Here is a 15,909-nt window from a genome sequence, read left to right as displayed (position 1 = left end):
AGTAGCGGATAGATGACCAGGTAAGGGAATGTTAGTTAGTATTGATTAATATTATTAATTAAAGTTAAATAATTAGAATTATAACTAACTTCTTTAGTTATTATATAATTTGAACACCACCACCACAGACCCCTAGGAATAGGTTAGACTTAAAACGCTAACAAAATCTCCTGTTCAGGATACACCTAATACCCTATAGAAAATAGACACCAAAATTTAATTAATCTAAGCAATCAAACTAAAATATATCAAGCACGTATAATAGTCCAATTGCCCATGGCAATGACATTAACGTAGCAAGGGACAAATTAAAAACAATCAATTAGACACTAACTAAAATAATAAAAACACAAAATATATATTTATATAGAGAGAGAGAGAGAGAGACAGAGAGAGAGAGAGAGAGAGAGAGAGAGAGAGAGAGAGAGAGAGAGAGAGAGAGAGAGAGAGAGAATCAGATCAAACAGGCAGAAAATTGAGTAGGGGTGCCTCAAAATAAAATAAATTACTTAGGGTTGCCGTTATTAAAAAAAAGGTTGAAAACCATTGCCTTAATCTGTGCTAATGGCTGTGGACACTTAGATAGCAGTTTCCCAGTGCTACTTCATTGTACAGTAAATGCTTTACGTGCAAATTTTGGAATACTCTTAAGAATTAAACCCTTTCACTATTAAAAGTTGAAGTGATTAATTCTTAATCCTTTTTAGCTCTTACTTTGTGCTTTCTACGTCAGCTCTATTGTCTAAAGGCCAGAGGTGCGAACAGTGAATACCCAGGTCCAGTGGTTTTCAACCGGAGTGCCGCAACAACATTCTTGGGGTGCCGTGTAATTTGGGTTTAAGTTACTTCAAGTTATTATTATTATTATTTTTTGAAATTTATACATTTATTTTATTATGAAAAAGGTGTACAGTATTCATTGTACTGTATCTTTTTAATTTTGTGGTGATCTATAATTGATCTTTATTTAATACCTCTATATAAATAATAAAATTATTATATAGGTATATATATTAAAAGGTCAAAAACCGGTGTTAGGTATTTATTTTGGCTTAGGGGTGCCGTGAAAAATTTATTGGGACACTAAGGGCACTGTGAACCGAGAAAGTTTGGGAACCTCTGCCCAGGTCTCTTGAAATTAGTTTGTTATATGGAAACTACTTTCAATGTAATGACAAAGGGGAAATCAAAAAAGTTCGCTACATAGAAAAATTCGCTATAAGGAAGTTCGTTAAAGAGAGGTACGACTGTATATGATATCAACATTAAGCTCCCTGTTAGAGTTTAATAAGCTTCTGTCCTCCATTTCCCTTTAGAATTCCTCGTGTATGAATGTAGATGCAAAATACTCATTCAGTTTGTCAGCTATTTGAGTAGGATCATTAATAGTCAAGCCATCGATATCAAGTGGACCAATCTGATTCATCCCCTTCCTTCTAGAGTTTGTATAAGTAAAGAATGCCTTGCTGTTATCAAAAGTCACAAACCATCCCTGAAGGCTCCACCCCAACCCAAAAAATATTCCTGTTTTTAGACCCAAAAAATGCCAAATATCTATTCAATAGAAATACTGTCTGTTTTATGTCTCTTCTGAGAAGCATAAGCATCACATGGCCTATATTTCTACAGTGAGTTTTCATCCTTGTATCTGATTTCAGATGTTTCATTGACTTATTGCAGAGGAATGGCACCAGTTCTCTTTGCCTCACTTCATGTACACTGTTTAATGCCCAAAGCCAACCTTTTGCTATATGCATATATGCTCATAGTCAAAACTTATAAGCCATGGAAATTTCAGGTCAGCACTTGTTTGTATTTACCTATTAGCCCCACATTCATTTGTGTAATAACAATATTTAGTTATTCCAATTCTCTAGGTATGTATGGGGCAGCTGGAAAGTCTGTTTTTTTTTTTGTTTTTTTTTAAATTGTCCCTAACTTTTAAAATTTTTGATGAAAACAAAAACTGTACATGACAATTTAGTCTTTCTTGGAAATTTTATTACTTATCATTATGAAAAATTACTTCCTTTAAATGTCTGCCATCATTGTTTTGATAGATTTTTGCCCTGATGGCACCCACCTCCATAACTTATATCTCTGTTATAGCTTTGTTTTGGTTTAGGACTAAAACAGATAAAATGCTGAAAGAACACACATGGCCCATGCCATGTGGGTTCTTGTTTATTGCTAATTTTGCAATTTCAAAATATAATTTAATTTTTTTATAAACATTTATGTTCACATTTTACTTTTTATATATTTAATAATCAAATATGAAAATTTTGAAATTATTACATGACACTACTAACATTCTTATTATATGGATATAATATTTTAAAACACTGAGGAGGATGCATAACATAAGAAAGCATTACAAAAATCAGTGTGAAAATATTTGTGACATGCTAGAGGGACTTATAATGCTGCCCATATGGCAGCAGGCTCCACAGTGCAAAGAGATTGCCCTCAGTGGCCTGGCTTTGAACACCACTGCCCGTGATGTTAATTGATTAATTTCATTCTGAATGTTGTCTTTTAACTCATCAAATAAAAAGCACATTCTTTTAGGTAACCCCACAAAAAAAAAAAAAAAAAGACTGGAGTTGATAATTGGGCAAGCATGCTGGCCAGTTAACATCCCTGAAATGTGAGATTCGGTAGTTGGGAAAATCTCTTAAAATCCTTTTTGTTTCTCTTGCTGTGTAGGTTATGGTTCCATCTTGTTCAGATTATGTCTTGATCAAACTGTTGTAAAGAGGATTCAAAACAATAGACCATCGATCTGTACCTTTCTTCATTAACTGTTTCTGTAATCAAATAAAAATAAATAAATAAATAAAAAGTTATTTGCATCATTTCAAATAGGTAATGGACTTTTGAGTCACCCTATAGAGCAGGACTTTCTTCAACTTGTGTGGTTTATCTGGACCTGTTTCTCCCAAGGGAATTTTTAGAATCATTTAATAGGCTTTGTGTTGTCTACAAGAATTTGACATGTCACCAACTCCTTGTCCTTGTAGCCAATATAAAGAATGCTTTAATTAAATAAATGCAACACAGCATGAAGGATATTTTATTTGTAGGGGAGAAATACTTATATAATTTCAATTAGCACTTTAGAGAATACTTTTATTTTTTATTTGTCATGATATGGTCCACAAATGTATAAAAAAAGTTTAACTTTCATTTTCCAGGAAACCTCATTTCTTGAAATCATCACGTATTTGTGTGAAAGGAAATAAACCTAGCAAAGTAAGTTTTGTTTTATTTATACATATATATAATCATCTGTATTAATAGGTGTTCAAAAGTTATACTTGTTGTTTGTGTAACTCCTTTATTAAAAAGGATTAGTTTTTGTCAGAAAAGTAGACAAATTCTTAACAAACTTGAATTTATTTCACTTTAATCACCTGGCATTATTGTTATCCCCATCAGACATTCTGCAGTGAAACTTTCTTTCAGTAGCCCTCTATTAGCAAGTATTTTTGTTGTCAGCAATTTTAATTCCATATTTTTTTGAAAGATTTATGTTTTATAAATTGTGGAAGTGTGGTTATTTTTGCATTGGCAATTAATATAATACTGGTAGAATAAGTTACAGTTTTTTTTTTTTTTTTCCATCACAAATAATATCATAACAAAAAAAATATATATATATACAGCAGTACTGTTACAGCACTTGGCAACAAGGAATGTGAGCAGATAACATGTTTCCCTGAAAGCATAGCTGATAACTTTCTGGATTTATGATGGAGAATCCATCTTACTTGTTTGTCTGTTTGCTGTCTCACTGTTGTAATATAGTTTTGACTAAGAGTTTCTCCATCTTTTTCTTTTCAATAAACTAAATAAAATAAAACTACATTGAAATTATTTTTGTTAATGAATTGGCCATCAGGTGTGCTATGGTAGTCTACATTTCAAAATCGAAGTGTGAGATAATAGTGTTGGGCTCTGTTATGTGCAATAATTTCATAGTCATCTCATTAATTTGTTTACTGAAAGGGGAACTGCATGCTTTCCTGTGAAAGTGAATGAATGCTTAGTAGACATTACTGCTCACTAGAGAGAAGTGCTAAAAGGAAAGATGCATGATTTAAATAATTTTTTACTTCAGTGGTCGCGTGCCACTGAAGTAAAAAAAGATTTTGAAGCATATATGGGCACATTGGCTCTCTTAAGTTAAATATGTAGTCTAGTACAGTGGCAACCTTTGACAAGTCTATTTAAAGATGTTAGAAGTGGTCAGAAAAGCCACATGAGCACTTTTCAGAATTATCAAATCGAAAAGTACATTATGCAGTCACTACTGAGTGGCACTGATTCATATCCAAATCCAGTTCATGATCCATAAGAAGCTTCAGAAAAAAGCATATTAATGAACTCTCAAGAAAAAAAATCACTGACTTATGCTGAAAGCAATCCTAAACAGGCCAAGCAAGCTGGTACTTATGCAGAAATTCTGTTCATGTTTCTCTCTTCTGGCTTGAATAATGCAGTTTGCTTGTTACTTAATTTTTGAAAATTAAAACTTCCTTTAGACCTATCAGTGAGGGAATGCAAATTTAAAAACCATGCACTTCACCTAATGCCGTGATTAGGTGCCAGCTTATCAGTAACAGGAGTGCATACATCAATGTCATAAAACAAGAGATTGTTACTGATTGCAGGAAAGCATGTGGCAGTAAAGAGAGGAACATGTTATCAATAACTGAATATGACAAATCATTCAACATGTGCATATAATTAGGCTTAACTTAAATCATGAATTTTTGCCAGGCATTTCTAGAATTTTTCTGCAGAGAATTCAAAGATATGTTGAATATATTTTAAGCCAAATGAACATAGACAAAAAATTCCAGGTCAGAATTGTTATAACCAATAAATTTATTGGGCACAATTTTTTGGATGATCTCTTCTTGTTCAGAAGTCAAAATTGAAACTATCCAAAAATATTTCTGAAGGTGTGGGTTTTCATTTTTATCCAAATTTGCTGATGAAAGTGAGCCAAATGGTAAAAAGCCAGATGTGTTGAACACATTATATTTAACTTAGCCAGGGACTGCTTGGTTACTGAGTACAGTAAGTTTCAAAATTGTAAAATGACCTGCAAACATGAAATAGGGTAACGATTAACTGAGACAAATCTGCCAGTGAAATCTTCATCAGTGTGACATCAGTCAGGTGCCACTTCATGAAGTGACATCTGAGCAAAATTCATTTACCAGCAACAGTGAAGAAATATTAGAATTACCTGAAAATAGAATACAGTATAATAAAAAAAAAGATACTTTTTTTGTATCAAAAAATTGAAAAATTTTGAAGGAATCTCTGTTAAATGATACAAAAAACAAGCTTAACCAAATTATTTTTTGTTTATAGATTAATAATTTAATAAAATATCTGAATGACTAAGTTATGCAAGGATGCAAACTTTTTACTCCATCTGTTAAAAAAAAAAAAAAAGAAACATTTGTTATGCACTTTCTATTAAGAAACACATGTTTGCTGGTCCCACGAGGTGGTGCCGAATGCAGGTTTTACTGTACCACACTGCAAGAATGAATATTGAAAGAGCAGCACTGCCATCAGATTTAAGTGATGAAGGTATTTATGGAATTGAAATGTCGGGAGGAACAAATGTTCAATACAGAATGTCCCATGTGAATCAAAGGAATGTCCATATTTGGATTAAAAGGGTTAATGTATTAATCAGTTAACTAGATATTCACAACTCAGGACAGCTGCTTGAAGTTTCCAATAAGATATACTTAGTATATAACAGTCAGTCCTCGTATAACACGTGTAATAAATCGTGTATGATCGAATTCATTACATGAATTCGATCATACACGATTTATAAATAGGGGAACGATATCTTATATAACACGAACCGAATTCGCTTGTGCACGATTCGCCTTTGTGTTTACAAGAAATGGCAGTCGAACACGGAATCACCCCAACTGAACGCAACACGATAGGAATGAAGAGAAGATTCTGAAAATGCATTTATGTGTTTTATATCAGTGAAGGGGAAACACATTTCACCATAATAACGTAAAAACCAACACAATTCCAGCTATCGCAAATGCAATTAGATTGAGTTTATTACCAGTTTGTAACAGATTCCACTAGTAGAAACGCAACTGGAAATTGTTTTATGGTAGTAACCCCTAGAAATGTGCTTTAGTAAAATGTGAGGTGTAATAAACGCAGCTTTGTTTATGTGTATCAAGCATGCCCCTCGTTTTGTAATTGTGCTTTATTCCCTAAAAATGAGTAAAATACTTAAAAGGTGTGAAAAGAAAGTGTCCTGGTGAAGACACTGCAGATTCAGGGAGGGGAAAAAAAGCAATATCTATAAACAGAGGCGGACTGGGTCAAAAATTCTTACCCGGGAAAATTTATAGTGGCCTCATACTATGGTTTATGGCCAAAATCACACCGGCCTCCGGCCCACCCGGGTTTCTCTGGTAAGGCTTATGGCCAGTCCGCCACTGTTGATAGCGAAAAAATATGAAACTGTGAAACGCTTTGAGCGAAATGAAAGACCATGTGATATTGCACGTGCTACAGAACTAAATGAGGCAACACCAAGAATTACAAAGAATACAGAGAAAATAAAAACAACTTTCATAGCAGGAACAACTCAAAGTGTAATTAAAATCCATTAGATTAAGACGCAAAGAATTGGAAGAGATGCAATGGCTGTCAACTGTTTGGATAGAAAATCAAACAAAAAACAGGTTTGCTTACGATAGAAGCAAAAGCATTAGCAATATTTTATTACATAATAGTCGTAATAAAATACGTAAGTATTTTATTACGATTATTTATTGTGTTTGGTAATGTTTTGGTTACAAATGTGTGTTCAATCTTGGGTGTTGGGCACCTAACCCTATTTTTCCCATAGGGCCTGTTATTTGTATTGCACGATTTTGCATTGCACGAGGGTTCCTAGGAACACAACTATCGTGCTATACAAGGAGTGACTGTACAACATCTGAAAACTGAACCTGGAGATTGTTGCATTTTTGGATTTTTCAGTGGACAATAAATTTACTTTTTCCTATGCTCAGATTTTGACAAAACCTGAGTACAGGTAAGGAAACACATTAGAAACTTGGCTGCCTACATTTTTTTGCAAACATCTCTTCCTGATTAGCTTATTATTTTTTATAAACTATATTTTATTCTTTTATCTCCTTGGGCTGTATTGGTCAAAATTTGGAAACAAAAGCACAGGCACAATGAAGTTACTGAAGCAGTTCCTTCAGAACTGCTTCAGTAACTTGGTCCTTCAGGTTGTCACAGACATTCTCTCAGATATGCCAGACAAGCTGTACTTGCTACCTGGGAGTCTAAAACGCTGATGGAACTGATATTCGGGTGACACTCAAGTCAAGTGGACCCAATTTCGGCGAAGTCCGGACGGTCTGTGACAGCCAAATCCTCTGCTTGCACCTTCACGATGGTGGGACTGTTAGTAATCCTGGATATAACCTCCATGCACAAGTACATGGTGGGTGACAACCCAAGTGTGAACCAACGTAAGCAGGGGTTGAGGTGTGGCGCCCACACCACATGGAGGAACGCCGCCCCTCTATGTTACCAGGCAGTACTAGGTGGTAGATGACTCTCATCAACCGGTGAAATACCACCACTTTGCTTATTGTAGGCTTGAAGTGGTGGAACTCATGTTTAGTCTCTAGAACTAAGTTCCGGTCAACCCTTCCCTATCTCTTCCATCATGCAGTATAATTTGACTTTTGAGGTTATGATGAACGTCGTGGCGAGATCCAATATTCCTTACATTTTGAGAGTACAGCTCTAAAACGGTGTTCGCAGGCCAGCCGCTAGTTAGTACACCGGACTGAACCTATTGTTAACTCTCTAGGAAACTTCCGGATCAGCTAGTGTATAATCTTGCTACCTCTACTCTGCCAGATAGTGACTGGAGGAAGTCCGAGTAGTGTGTATGCGGGGAGCATTGTCGAGGCCACGTTATGTCAAGGATCTGGGTATATCCTTACCACATGTACGCCATATCCAAAAATTTCGTTACTTCATACAGCATGTCCCACCTACTTTTTCTTACTATTGAATACACCATGAATTGTCAAACTAATAGAGCAAGCTTATTTGCGAAAAGATCTAAACCTCCCAAGGACTTCCTAATTCATTTCACAAATATACGTGGTCTCAATTCTAATCTCAACGATGTCCATTTCCACTTGCAGTCTGCAAAACCCCATGTACTTTTTCTGACAGAATCTCAGTTATCGGTTGATTCATCTACTACTCATCTCAGATGCCCAAATTATTCGCTGTATGATTCCTTTCGCCTCAAAGGTGGTACTTGTGCATATGTCCGTTCTGATATTCCCTGTCAGAGACTTGGCAATTTGGAATCTCCTCTCTTTGATCTTCTGTGGCTTAAAATCTCTCTACCTCATTGTGTCAAATTCATCTGTTGTCTCTACCGTTCTCCCAACTCCACTAATCACTTGTAGCTCTTTGACTTCCTCTCTTTGCAACTTGGCTTTCTCCAGTCCAACTTTCCTAACAGTGAAGTAATTTTCCTTGGTGATTTTAATGTTCACAACTCCAGCTGGCTTCCATTTTCCAGTCATACCGACCCAGCAGGTCGAGATGTTGAGGCTTTTGCAATTACTAATGACCTAGCACAGATTGTTCATTTACCTACAAGAATACTGGACAATCCTAATCATACAGCCAATACGCTTGATCTTTTTCTCACAAACAACCCTTCTAAGTACACGGTCGAAGTGAGAGGTCCTTTTGGCACTTCAGATCACAACTTGATGATTGTATCTTCTCCAATGGAATCTTTATCTCATGGCTATTCCTAACCACGTGTTGTTTGGCATTACAAGAATGCAAAATGGGATGACCTGCGAGACTTCTTTTGTTCTTTTCCTTGGTCAGAATACTGTTTCAAAACTTCTGATGCCAACGTTTGCTCAGATCGTGTCAGTGAAATTATTCTTGCAGGAATGGAATCCCTTATCCCACACTCCACTTTAAAATCTCGTCCTTTATCTAAACCTTGGTTTTCCAATAAATGTGTTAAGGCTGTCCAAGAGAAGAATGTTGCATATCGTAATTGGCTTGTTTCTAATTCTTCAGTTTCATTTTCTGCCTACACCAAAGCTCGCAACAATTGTAAAGCAGTTATTAATCAGTCCAAACTAGAGTTTGAACAGGCTAAGAGTAGAAAACTTGCTTCTTGCCCTAACGGTAGCTGAGCATTCTGGTCTCTTGCCAAAGCTATTGGCCGCAACTTTTGCCCATCTTTGCTCCCACCTCTGTCCAAACCAGATGGTTCTGTTGCCACTTCAGCCAAGGATAAAGCTGACCTGCTAGCATCCCATTTTTCTTCCAGCTCATGTATTAATGATCTTGGTAAAACACCTCCCACCATTCCCAACACGCTCCATTCAATGCCTCCTGTGGTCTTCCGTCAAAAGGATATCAGAAGGATTTTGATGAATCTTGATGCTAAGAAAGCTCCAGGTCCTGATGGTATTTCTCCACTTGTTCTCAAAACCTGTGCTCCTGAACTTATTCCTATTCTTTGCCACCTTTTTTCACTTTCTTATTCCAAAGGTGTTTTTCCTTCTGCTTGGAAATTTGCTCATATCCAGCCAGTTCCTAAAAAGGGTGACAAATCCCTCCCATCCAATTATCGTCCCATTGCAATTACTTCTACTCTTTCTAAAGTAATGGAGAAATCAATTAACCGCCAACTCTTAAACTACCTAGAAACCTTCCGTCTGATCAACGATCGCCAGTATGGATTCCGTCAGTGTTGATCCACTGGTGATATTCTGGCTTATGTTACCCATTTATGGACTAATTGAATGGAAAGGTTCAGTGAAACACAAGTGATCGTGTTTGGCATAAAGGTCTTCTAAACAAGCTTCCATCTTATGGTTTGCCAACTGTTTTTAGTAATTGGTTATCCAGTTTTCTCTCTGATCGCTCACTGAGGGTGATGGTAGATTGCTCTCTGTCTTCTAACTTCTCCAGTAATGCCAGTGTCCCCCAAGGTTCAGTTCTTTCCCCCACTCTTTTCCTCTTGTATATCAATGACCTTCTTCCATTGACTGGAAATCCTATCCATAGTTTTGCTGATGATAGCACATTGCATTCAACTTTCCATTTTGAGAAACCTTGTCCTGCTCAATCAGCTTCAACTTCTCGAAAATCTGCTACCAATTCCTTAAATGCCGATCTTCAGGTAATTCTCCAGTAGGGCAAAGACAACTTAGTTGATTTCAGCCTTTCTAAAACTCAGTCTTGTCTTATATCTCGCAAAAAGGATTCTTCTACTCCTATGCTTATCTTTAGTGACACTCCGATTTCTAGGCAAAATGATATATCTCTTTTGGGGATTACCCTGACTTCTAATCTCTCTTGGCACAAGCACATTATAAATATTGCTTCCTCTGCATCTAAAAAACTTGGTTTTCTCTTTCGCTCTCGGCGTTACTTTTCTTCCAAACAGCTGCTCACTCTGTTTAAATCACAAATTCGCCCTGTCATGGAATATTGTTCCCACATCTGGGGTGGTGCCCCCAAAACCTCTCTCAGGCTTCTTGATTCCATTCAGAAGAGGGCAGTTAGGTTAATTAATGATTCATTGCTAACGGAGTCTCTCCACTCGCTTTCTCATAGACGCACTGTTTCTGCTGCATGCCTCTTCTACAGATACTTTCATGGGCACTGTTCTTCTGAATTGGCTTCTATAATTCCTGCTCTCTCTTTCAAAACAGTCCGAACATGTGCCGCCACCAGCCAACATCCATTTACTGTCCAACTTCAAACCCACAGAACCAACTTTTCATCTTCCTCATTTATTCATTCAACTACCGTTTTCTGGAACAACCTTTCCTCATACGTATTTCCTGAAAATTACAATCTACAGAAGTTCAAGTCCAATATCAACCAATATCTTCTTTCGTCTTCTTAACCTCAAACCCAAGCACGGTACTAAGTACTATAGGTTCTAATACCTCTCGTGTTTGGGGTTCACATAAAAAAAAAAAAAAAAAAAAGAACAGACTCAGCACCATAACAAAAAAACTAACAGTAAATAGTAACTTCGAATACCTTTTTAAAATACATGCATACCTATATCAGCTGTGCAGTTCGTAATTAAGTTTGTTTTGCATTTCTCATTGATGGATGGCCAACAGATTTGTAGCACAACTTTTATGGTTTACTGTAATTTTACTGGAAGTGTTTATATGCACAGTGCAATATCTGCATCTGACAAAGGATAATAATTTGGCTGTCATCAAAGAGTTAAGTAGGTTTGTTTTTTTCTTAATCTAGTAGTATTTGTTCAGTTCTGTCAAATTATATACCAATCCAATCCATTTAAATGTTACCACCAGATAGTGAGACAACTTATTCCAGTAATTAATAAGTGGCTGATTAAAAGAAAACTTACAATCCAGTCTATAGCTTTGAATGCTTTGCTAAAGTCCAAATTAACAATATTATAATTAATTCCTATATCCAGCTCATGAGTGTTATTCTAACCACGTGAGAAAAGCATTGAATCTGATAATAGCTGTGAAGTTGTGCACTTTGCAGAGTGCAAATTTTACACGAGATTTACAGATTTTTAATTCAAATGGTATCGACCAAAGAGGTAAATCTGATATTCAGTTGAAAACTAAGATATATAGCCTGTTTATGACTTCTTGTTTTCTCATTAGATAATTGATGTCCCAATTAGCAACTGTGCTGAAACAGTGAATAATGCATCAAGTCTAAATGAGTAGCTAAGCAGTGTGTGGTAGTATCTCAGTTAAAAACTGAAATACTGCGACACGCTGCTTAGCTACTCATTTTACTACAACATCTGTTTTGATGTGGTGTTGTACATGTTGAAAAGAGTTTTCTCTGTGAAATAGGAACATTTCAGTGAATTTCAAGAGAAAGCAACCGGAAAGTATGAGTTCAGTTCAGTAAAGGTTCATACGGTAAAAATAAAAATAAGCTAAGCATATTTATTAATCCTTTTCTTACATTTCTTTCACTGCTAGATAAATTTACACAGGTTTAAAATATCGTTGGTAGCCCTTATGGAAATCACTGTGTTGTCAATCAAGAAAATGTATGATGTGCAAAAAGGGCTTTGGAAATGGAAGGCGGAAACAATTTGAAGAGTCAGTTATGGCAGGAGCAGCGAAATTTTAATCTCATTGACTTGCTATCTATGTGGCATTATGGGGAATTTGTGTTTGGGGGTATTGTCATTGAGCAACAGTGCACCTGTAATCTGTTTGGAAGCTAGATGAAATAGGATAAATGTTGGAGGACACTAAAATCTCATTACAACAAAATATTTCTAATTCCTGGCTGATTTCCCTTATTATTAGGTCTTTGTAAATTTCATTTGAACTAGACAATTTTTACAAAAATTTTAGTAAAGCAAAATTGTTTTCAATGTCCACCTCTGCCTAAAATGTATTGGGTTACAATGAAAGCAAAAACTTCATTAAAAATGTGTGGGGCATTGTTCACCCCGTATTGTAAATATGACTATGTGAAGGCTTGCTTGAAGAATGACTTGGAAGGTTTAATGAATACTGCAAAAAAAAAATCCAGTATTATACTCTCTACTACATTTCCAATATTTTTGAATGATTCAAATGCTCTCCCCCCCATATGCATTGAGTACCAGTACTGTTTCTTGCAAACTGACTTGCAAACACTGTTGTGTTTTGCAGTTCAAAAATAATAATAGTAAAAACATGATATATGGTGGCAAATTTTTAACTGGTTATTAATCTTTCAGGGGGAAAAAATGCACTCAAATTAAAGAAATCATAAGAAAAATAGGTGTGGGATCACAAGAGTGGCCTCTTATTTCGATGATTTAAAATTTTTTCATCCGGAAACAATCCCATCCAAAGTTAATTTGTTCAGCAACAACAAAATGTTGACTTAATAACACTAGCCAACAAAAAAAATTGTCATACCTCCCAATGAAAATATGTGATTCTGGAGGAGATAAACTTGCTGATTCCAAAAATCATCATAAAAAGTCTATCACATCTACATCAAAAGATGTACCAACGTTTAATGTTAAAATAAAGGGATATATACGTATAATTCAATTTACTCTCGAGGGGCTGTTTATGTTTGGAGGATAGATTTACAACTCTGATTTGTCATGATCAGTTAATGCTTGGAAAACCTTGGTACGGCCTACAAAAATCCCTACCAAAAACGCCACGCATGCTCTCTTCAAATTGTAAATTGTTGCATTGGAATTTGAACCTAAGAACCATAGATAGAAGTCCGACTATGTATTAAAAGAATTAGCTTATATCTGTTAAAATAAATCAGTATGTTGTACATTACTGGCTAGATTATGCAAAATTGGCATATTTGGGTAAAATCTTGTTTCTAAAATCTCTCCCTCTCCCTCTATATTTAAAATCTCTCCCTCTATATTTAATAGCTGTGACGTGATGTGAAATTATCATGGTGTTTTTCGAATCTATGCATAAAAATTGATTAAAAAATGCATTTAAGTTCTTGGAGGTAAAAAATCACACTGGCTAGTGTAAGCTAAACCCACATTTTCAATTGGAGTTGAATTTTCATATGGAAAAAAAAATTTTTTTACCATTAAAACAAAAATTGACATGTTAACATCACTGTTTCTGAATGTGCAGTTTATTAAAATTTTTATGTAATAATTTTGAATGATATATATATATATATGCTCTGAACAAGTATAGCTACTTTTGTAGTGTGCATTTTGTAATTTTATATATTTATTGTTGAGAATGAAGTTCATATTTAAATGAAATAAAGCAGAAATTGCTATATAGTCATTTTTATATATTATTAATTTAGTAGTAGTAGTAGTGGCATATGATGCAAGAAAGAAAAATTATAAAGCATTGTCTAGTTTTTCCTTGAATTTATTCAAACTACCCACTTCACAGCAACAAAGTTTGTTTCAACAATCAACCACCCACTTGCTTGAAGGCAAACCTCCATACATCTGTCTTACAACCATCCTTCCTCATCTTGAATGTTGAGGAAGGATGGTTGGCCTTCTCATATATAATCTCAGCAAGAGGAAGAATGCCATCAGCATTGAGCTTGCTCAGACTATCCAAAACCTTAAACACTTCAATCAGATTACCACACAGGTGTCTAGTCTCCAGATGCTGCAAGTTGGAGACCTGAACCCTTTATTGATAAGACCACTCTTTTGTTCCCTTGAGCAATCTCATTGCCCTTCTCTGCACCCATTCCAGCAGATCTATATCCTTCCTAAAATGAGGCCTCCAGATGTAGTCTAACTATTGCCTTGTACAATGGGAAAATCACCTCCTTATCCTTTCTATCTGTCAATGATATGCAAAGTTCTTGCATATCATTGACAAAGCCCCATGTACTGTTCTGGCAGCCTGTCTGCATTACTCAGAGAACCTCATACCTGATTGCACAATTACCCACAGGTCTTTTTATTTTCCAATACCCTGATGTACTTTGGACTGCTACCCATATGCAGTACTTTGCATTTGTCAGTGTTAAACTTCAATTGTCATTTTTCAGCCCATCGGCTTAATTAGCCCATCAACCTAACTAGATCTCGTTGCAGTACCCTGCAACGATTACTGATTACTGTCATTAACAACCCTGCCAACCTTTGTATCATTTGTAGACTTATACATCAAACATTTTCCTGAAATCCAAGCATATGATATCAAAATTATTTTTTGCATCAAGTTCCTTTGTTACTGCATCATAGTATCCAGTGATTGATCAGACATGATCGTCCCTTAATAAATTCATACTATGACTGAGTAGCTCTCTCAATTCTGGCAATAGTGACTCTTTGTTTGCCTTGCAAAGTGGTGTGTGCCATTAAGATTACATCATAAAAGTTCAAATGAAGTTTGTAAATATTCTGTCCCAGCAGTGTGTGCATATTGTGCAGCGTACTCCATAGCCATCACAAGTCTGATTATCGTTGAGAGAAATTGCGCAGGCACATGAAGGTCACTTACTAGCATTCCTCCTCTCTTTCGTTCCATGTACCTTTCATCCACATAATTCATTGTACTGTCTGCTGGAAGAAAGCATTGTTGTTTAAACCAAGTTTATTAATGCCATCGATTACTACATTCCCCACACTCTCTATATTTTAACTTTGTTTAAACTGCTGCACTAATTTCTCTTAATTTAGTTATAAAGAAACAAATATACTTATAATCTTTTACTAAATCCTAAAAATTACAATACTGAAATAATTTACAAAAATTCGCCAGTCAAACTGTGCAAAAGCTGCAGCGATTAGCCCACTTGACTGATTAGCCCACTGGTTTTCATTCGGGATGCCACGTAATTTGGGTTTAAGTTACTTAAACTTATTATTATTTTTTAATTTATATGTTTATATCATTATAAAAAGGTGTACAGTATCTTTTTAATTTTGTGGTGATGTATAATTGATCACCTTAGTACCTCTCTATAAAGAATAAAATTTTATACTGTGTATATATATAATTTGTATTATGAAATGTAATTTTTATAATTATATTATTGTAATAAATATTATATAACATATTTTTTAATATTATATACATACACGGATATATACAGAGAGAGAGAATCGGATCTAACAGACAGAAAATTGAGTAGGGGTGTCGCACAAAACACATGGATTAGGCAGCAAACTCAAGTAAAGGACATTCTTATCAAAACTAAAGAACCTAAAATGGGCTTGGGCAGGATACATAGCTAGAAGACATGATGACAGATGGACTAAGAAAATAACAAAATGGTACCCAAGAGGAGCTAAGAGAAAACCTGGAAGACAACAACGGAGATGGACAGATG

The 15,909-nt window shown here is 35.4% G+C and overlaps 1 protein-coding gene and 1 long non-coding RNA gene across 2 annotated transcripts in view; both read left to right on the top strand.

Moving 5' to 3' along the window:
• LOC150084930 (uncharacterized) overlaps window positions 1-3,255 on the top strand; it is a 73,344-nt gene extending 70,089 nt beyond the window's left edge. The window contains exon 4 of the long non-coding RNA XR_016547085.1: window positions 3,198-3,255. This is a non-coding gene — a long non-coding RNA (uncharacterized LOC150084930). The remainder of the gene's footprint in view (window positions 1-3,197) is intronic.
• A 2,312-nt stretch (window positions 3,256-5,567) lies between these two features.
• LOC150084929 (uncharacterized) overlaps window positions 5,568-15,909 on the top strand; it is a 79,285-nt gene continuing 68,943 nt past the window's right edge. Inside the window, exon 1 of the mRNA XM_090376394.1 lies at window positions 5,568-5,613. Coding sequence (XP_090232520.1) covers window positions 5,568-5,613 — 46 coding nt within the window. The remainder of the gene's footprint in view (window positions 5,614-15,909) is intronic.

This window comes from Mastigoproctus giganteus, chromosome 6 (genome assembly GCF_048544385.1).
Source record: "Mastigoproctus giganteus isolate SK-2022 chromosome 6, ASM4854438v1, whole genome shotgun sequence".
NCBI classification, from domain to species: Eukaryota; Metazoa; Arthropoda; class Arachnida; order Uropygi; family Thelyphonidae; genus Mastigoproctus; species Mastigoproctus giganteus.
The sequence above is the reverse complement of the archived record's forward strand: the minus strand, read 5'-3'. Positions and strand labels throughout refer to the sequence as shown.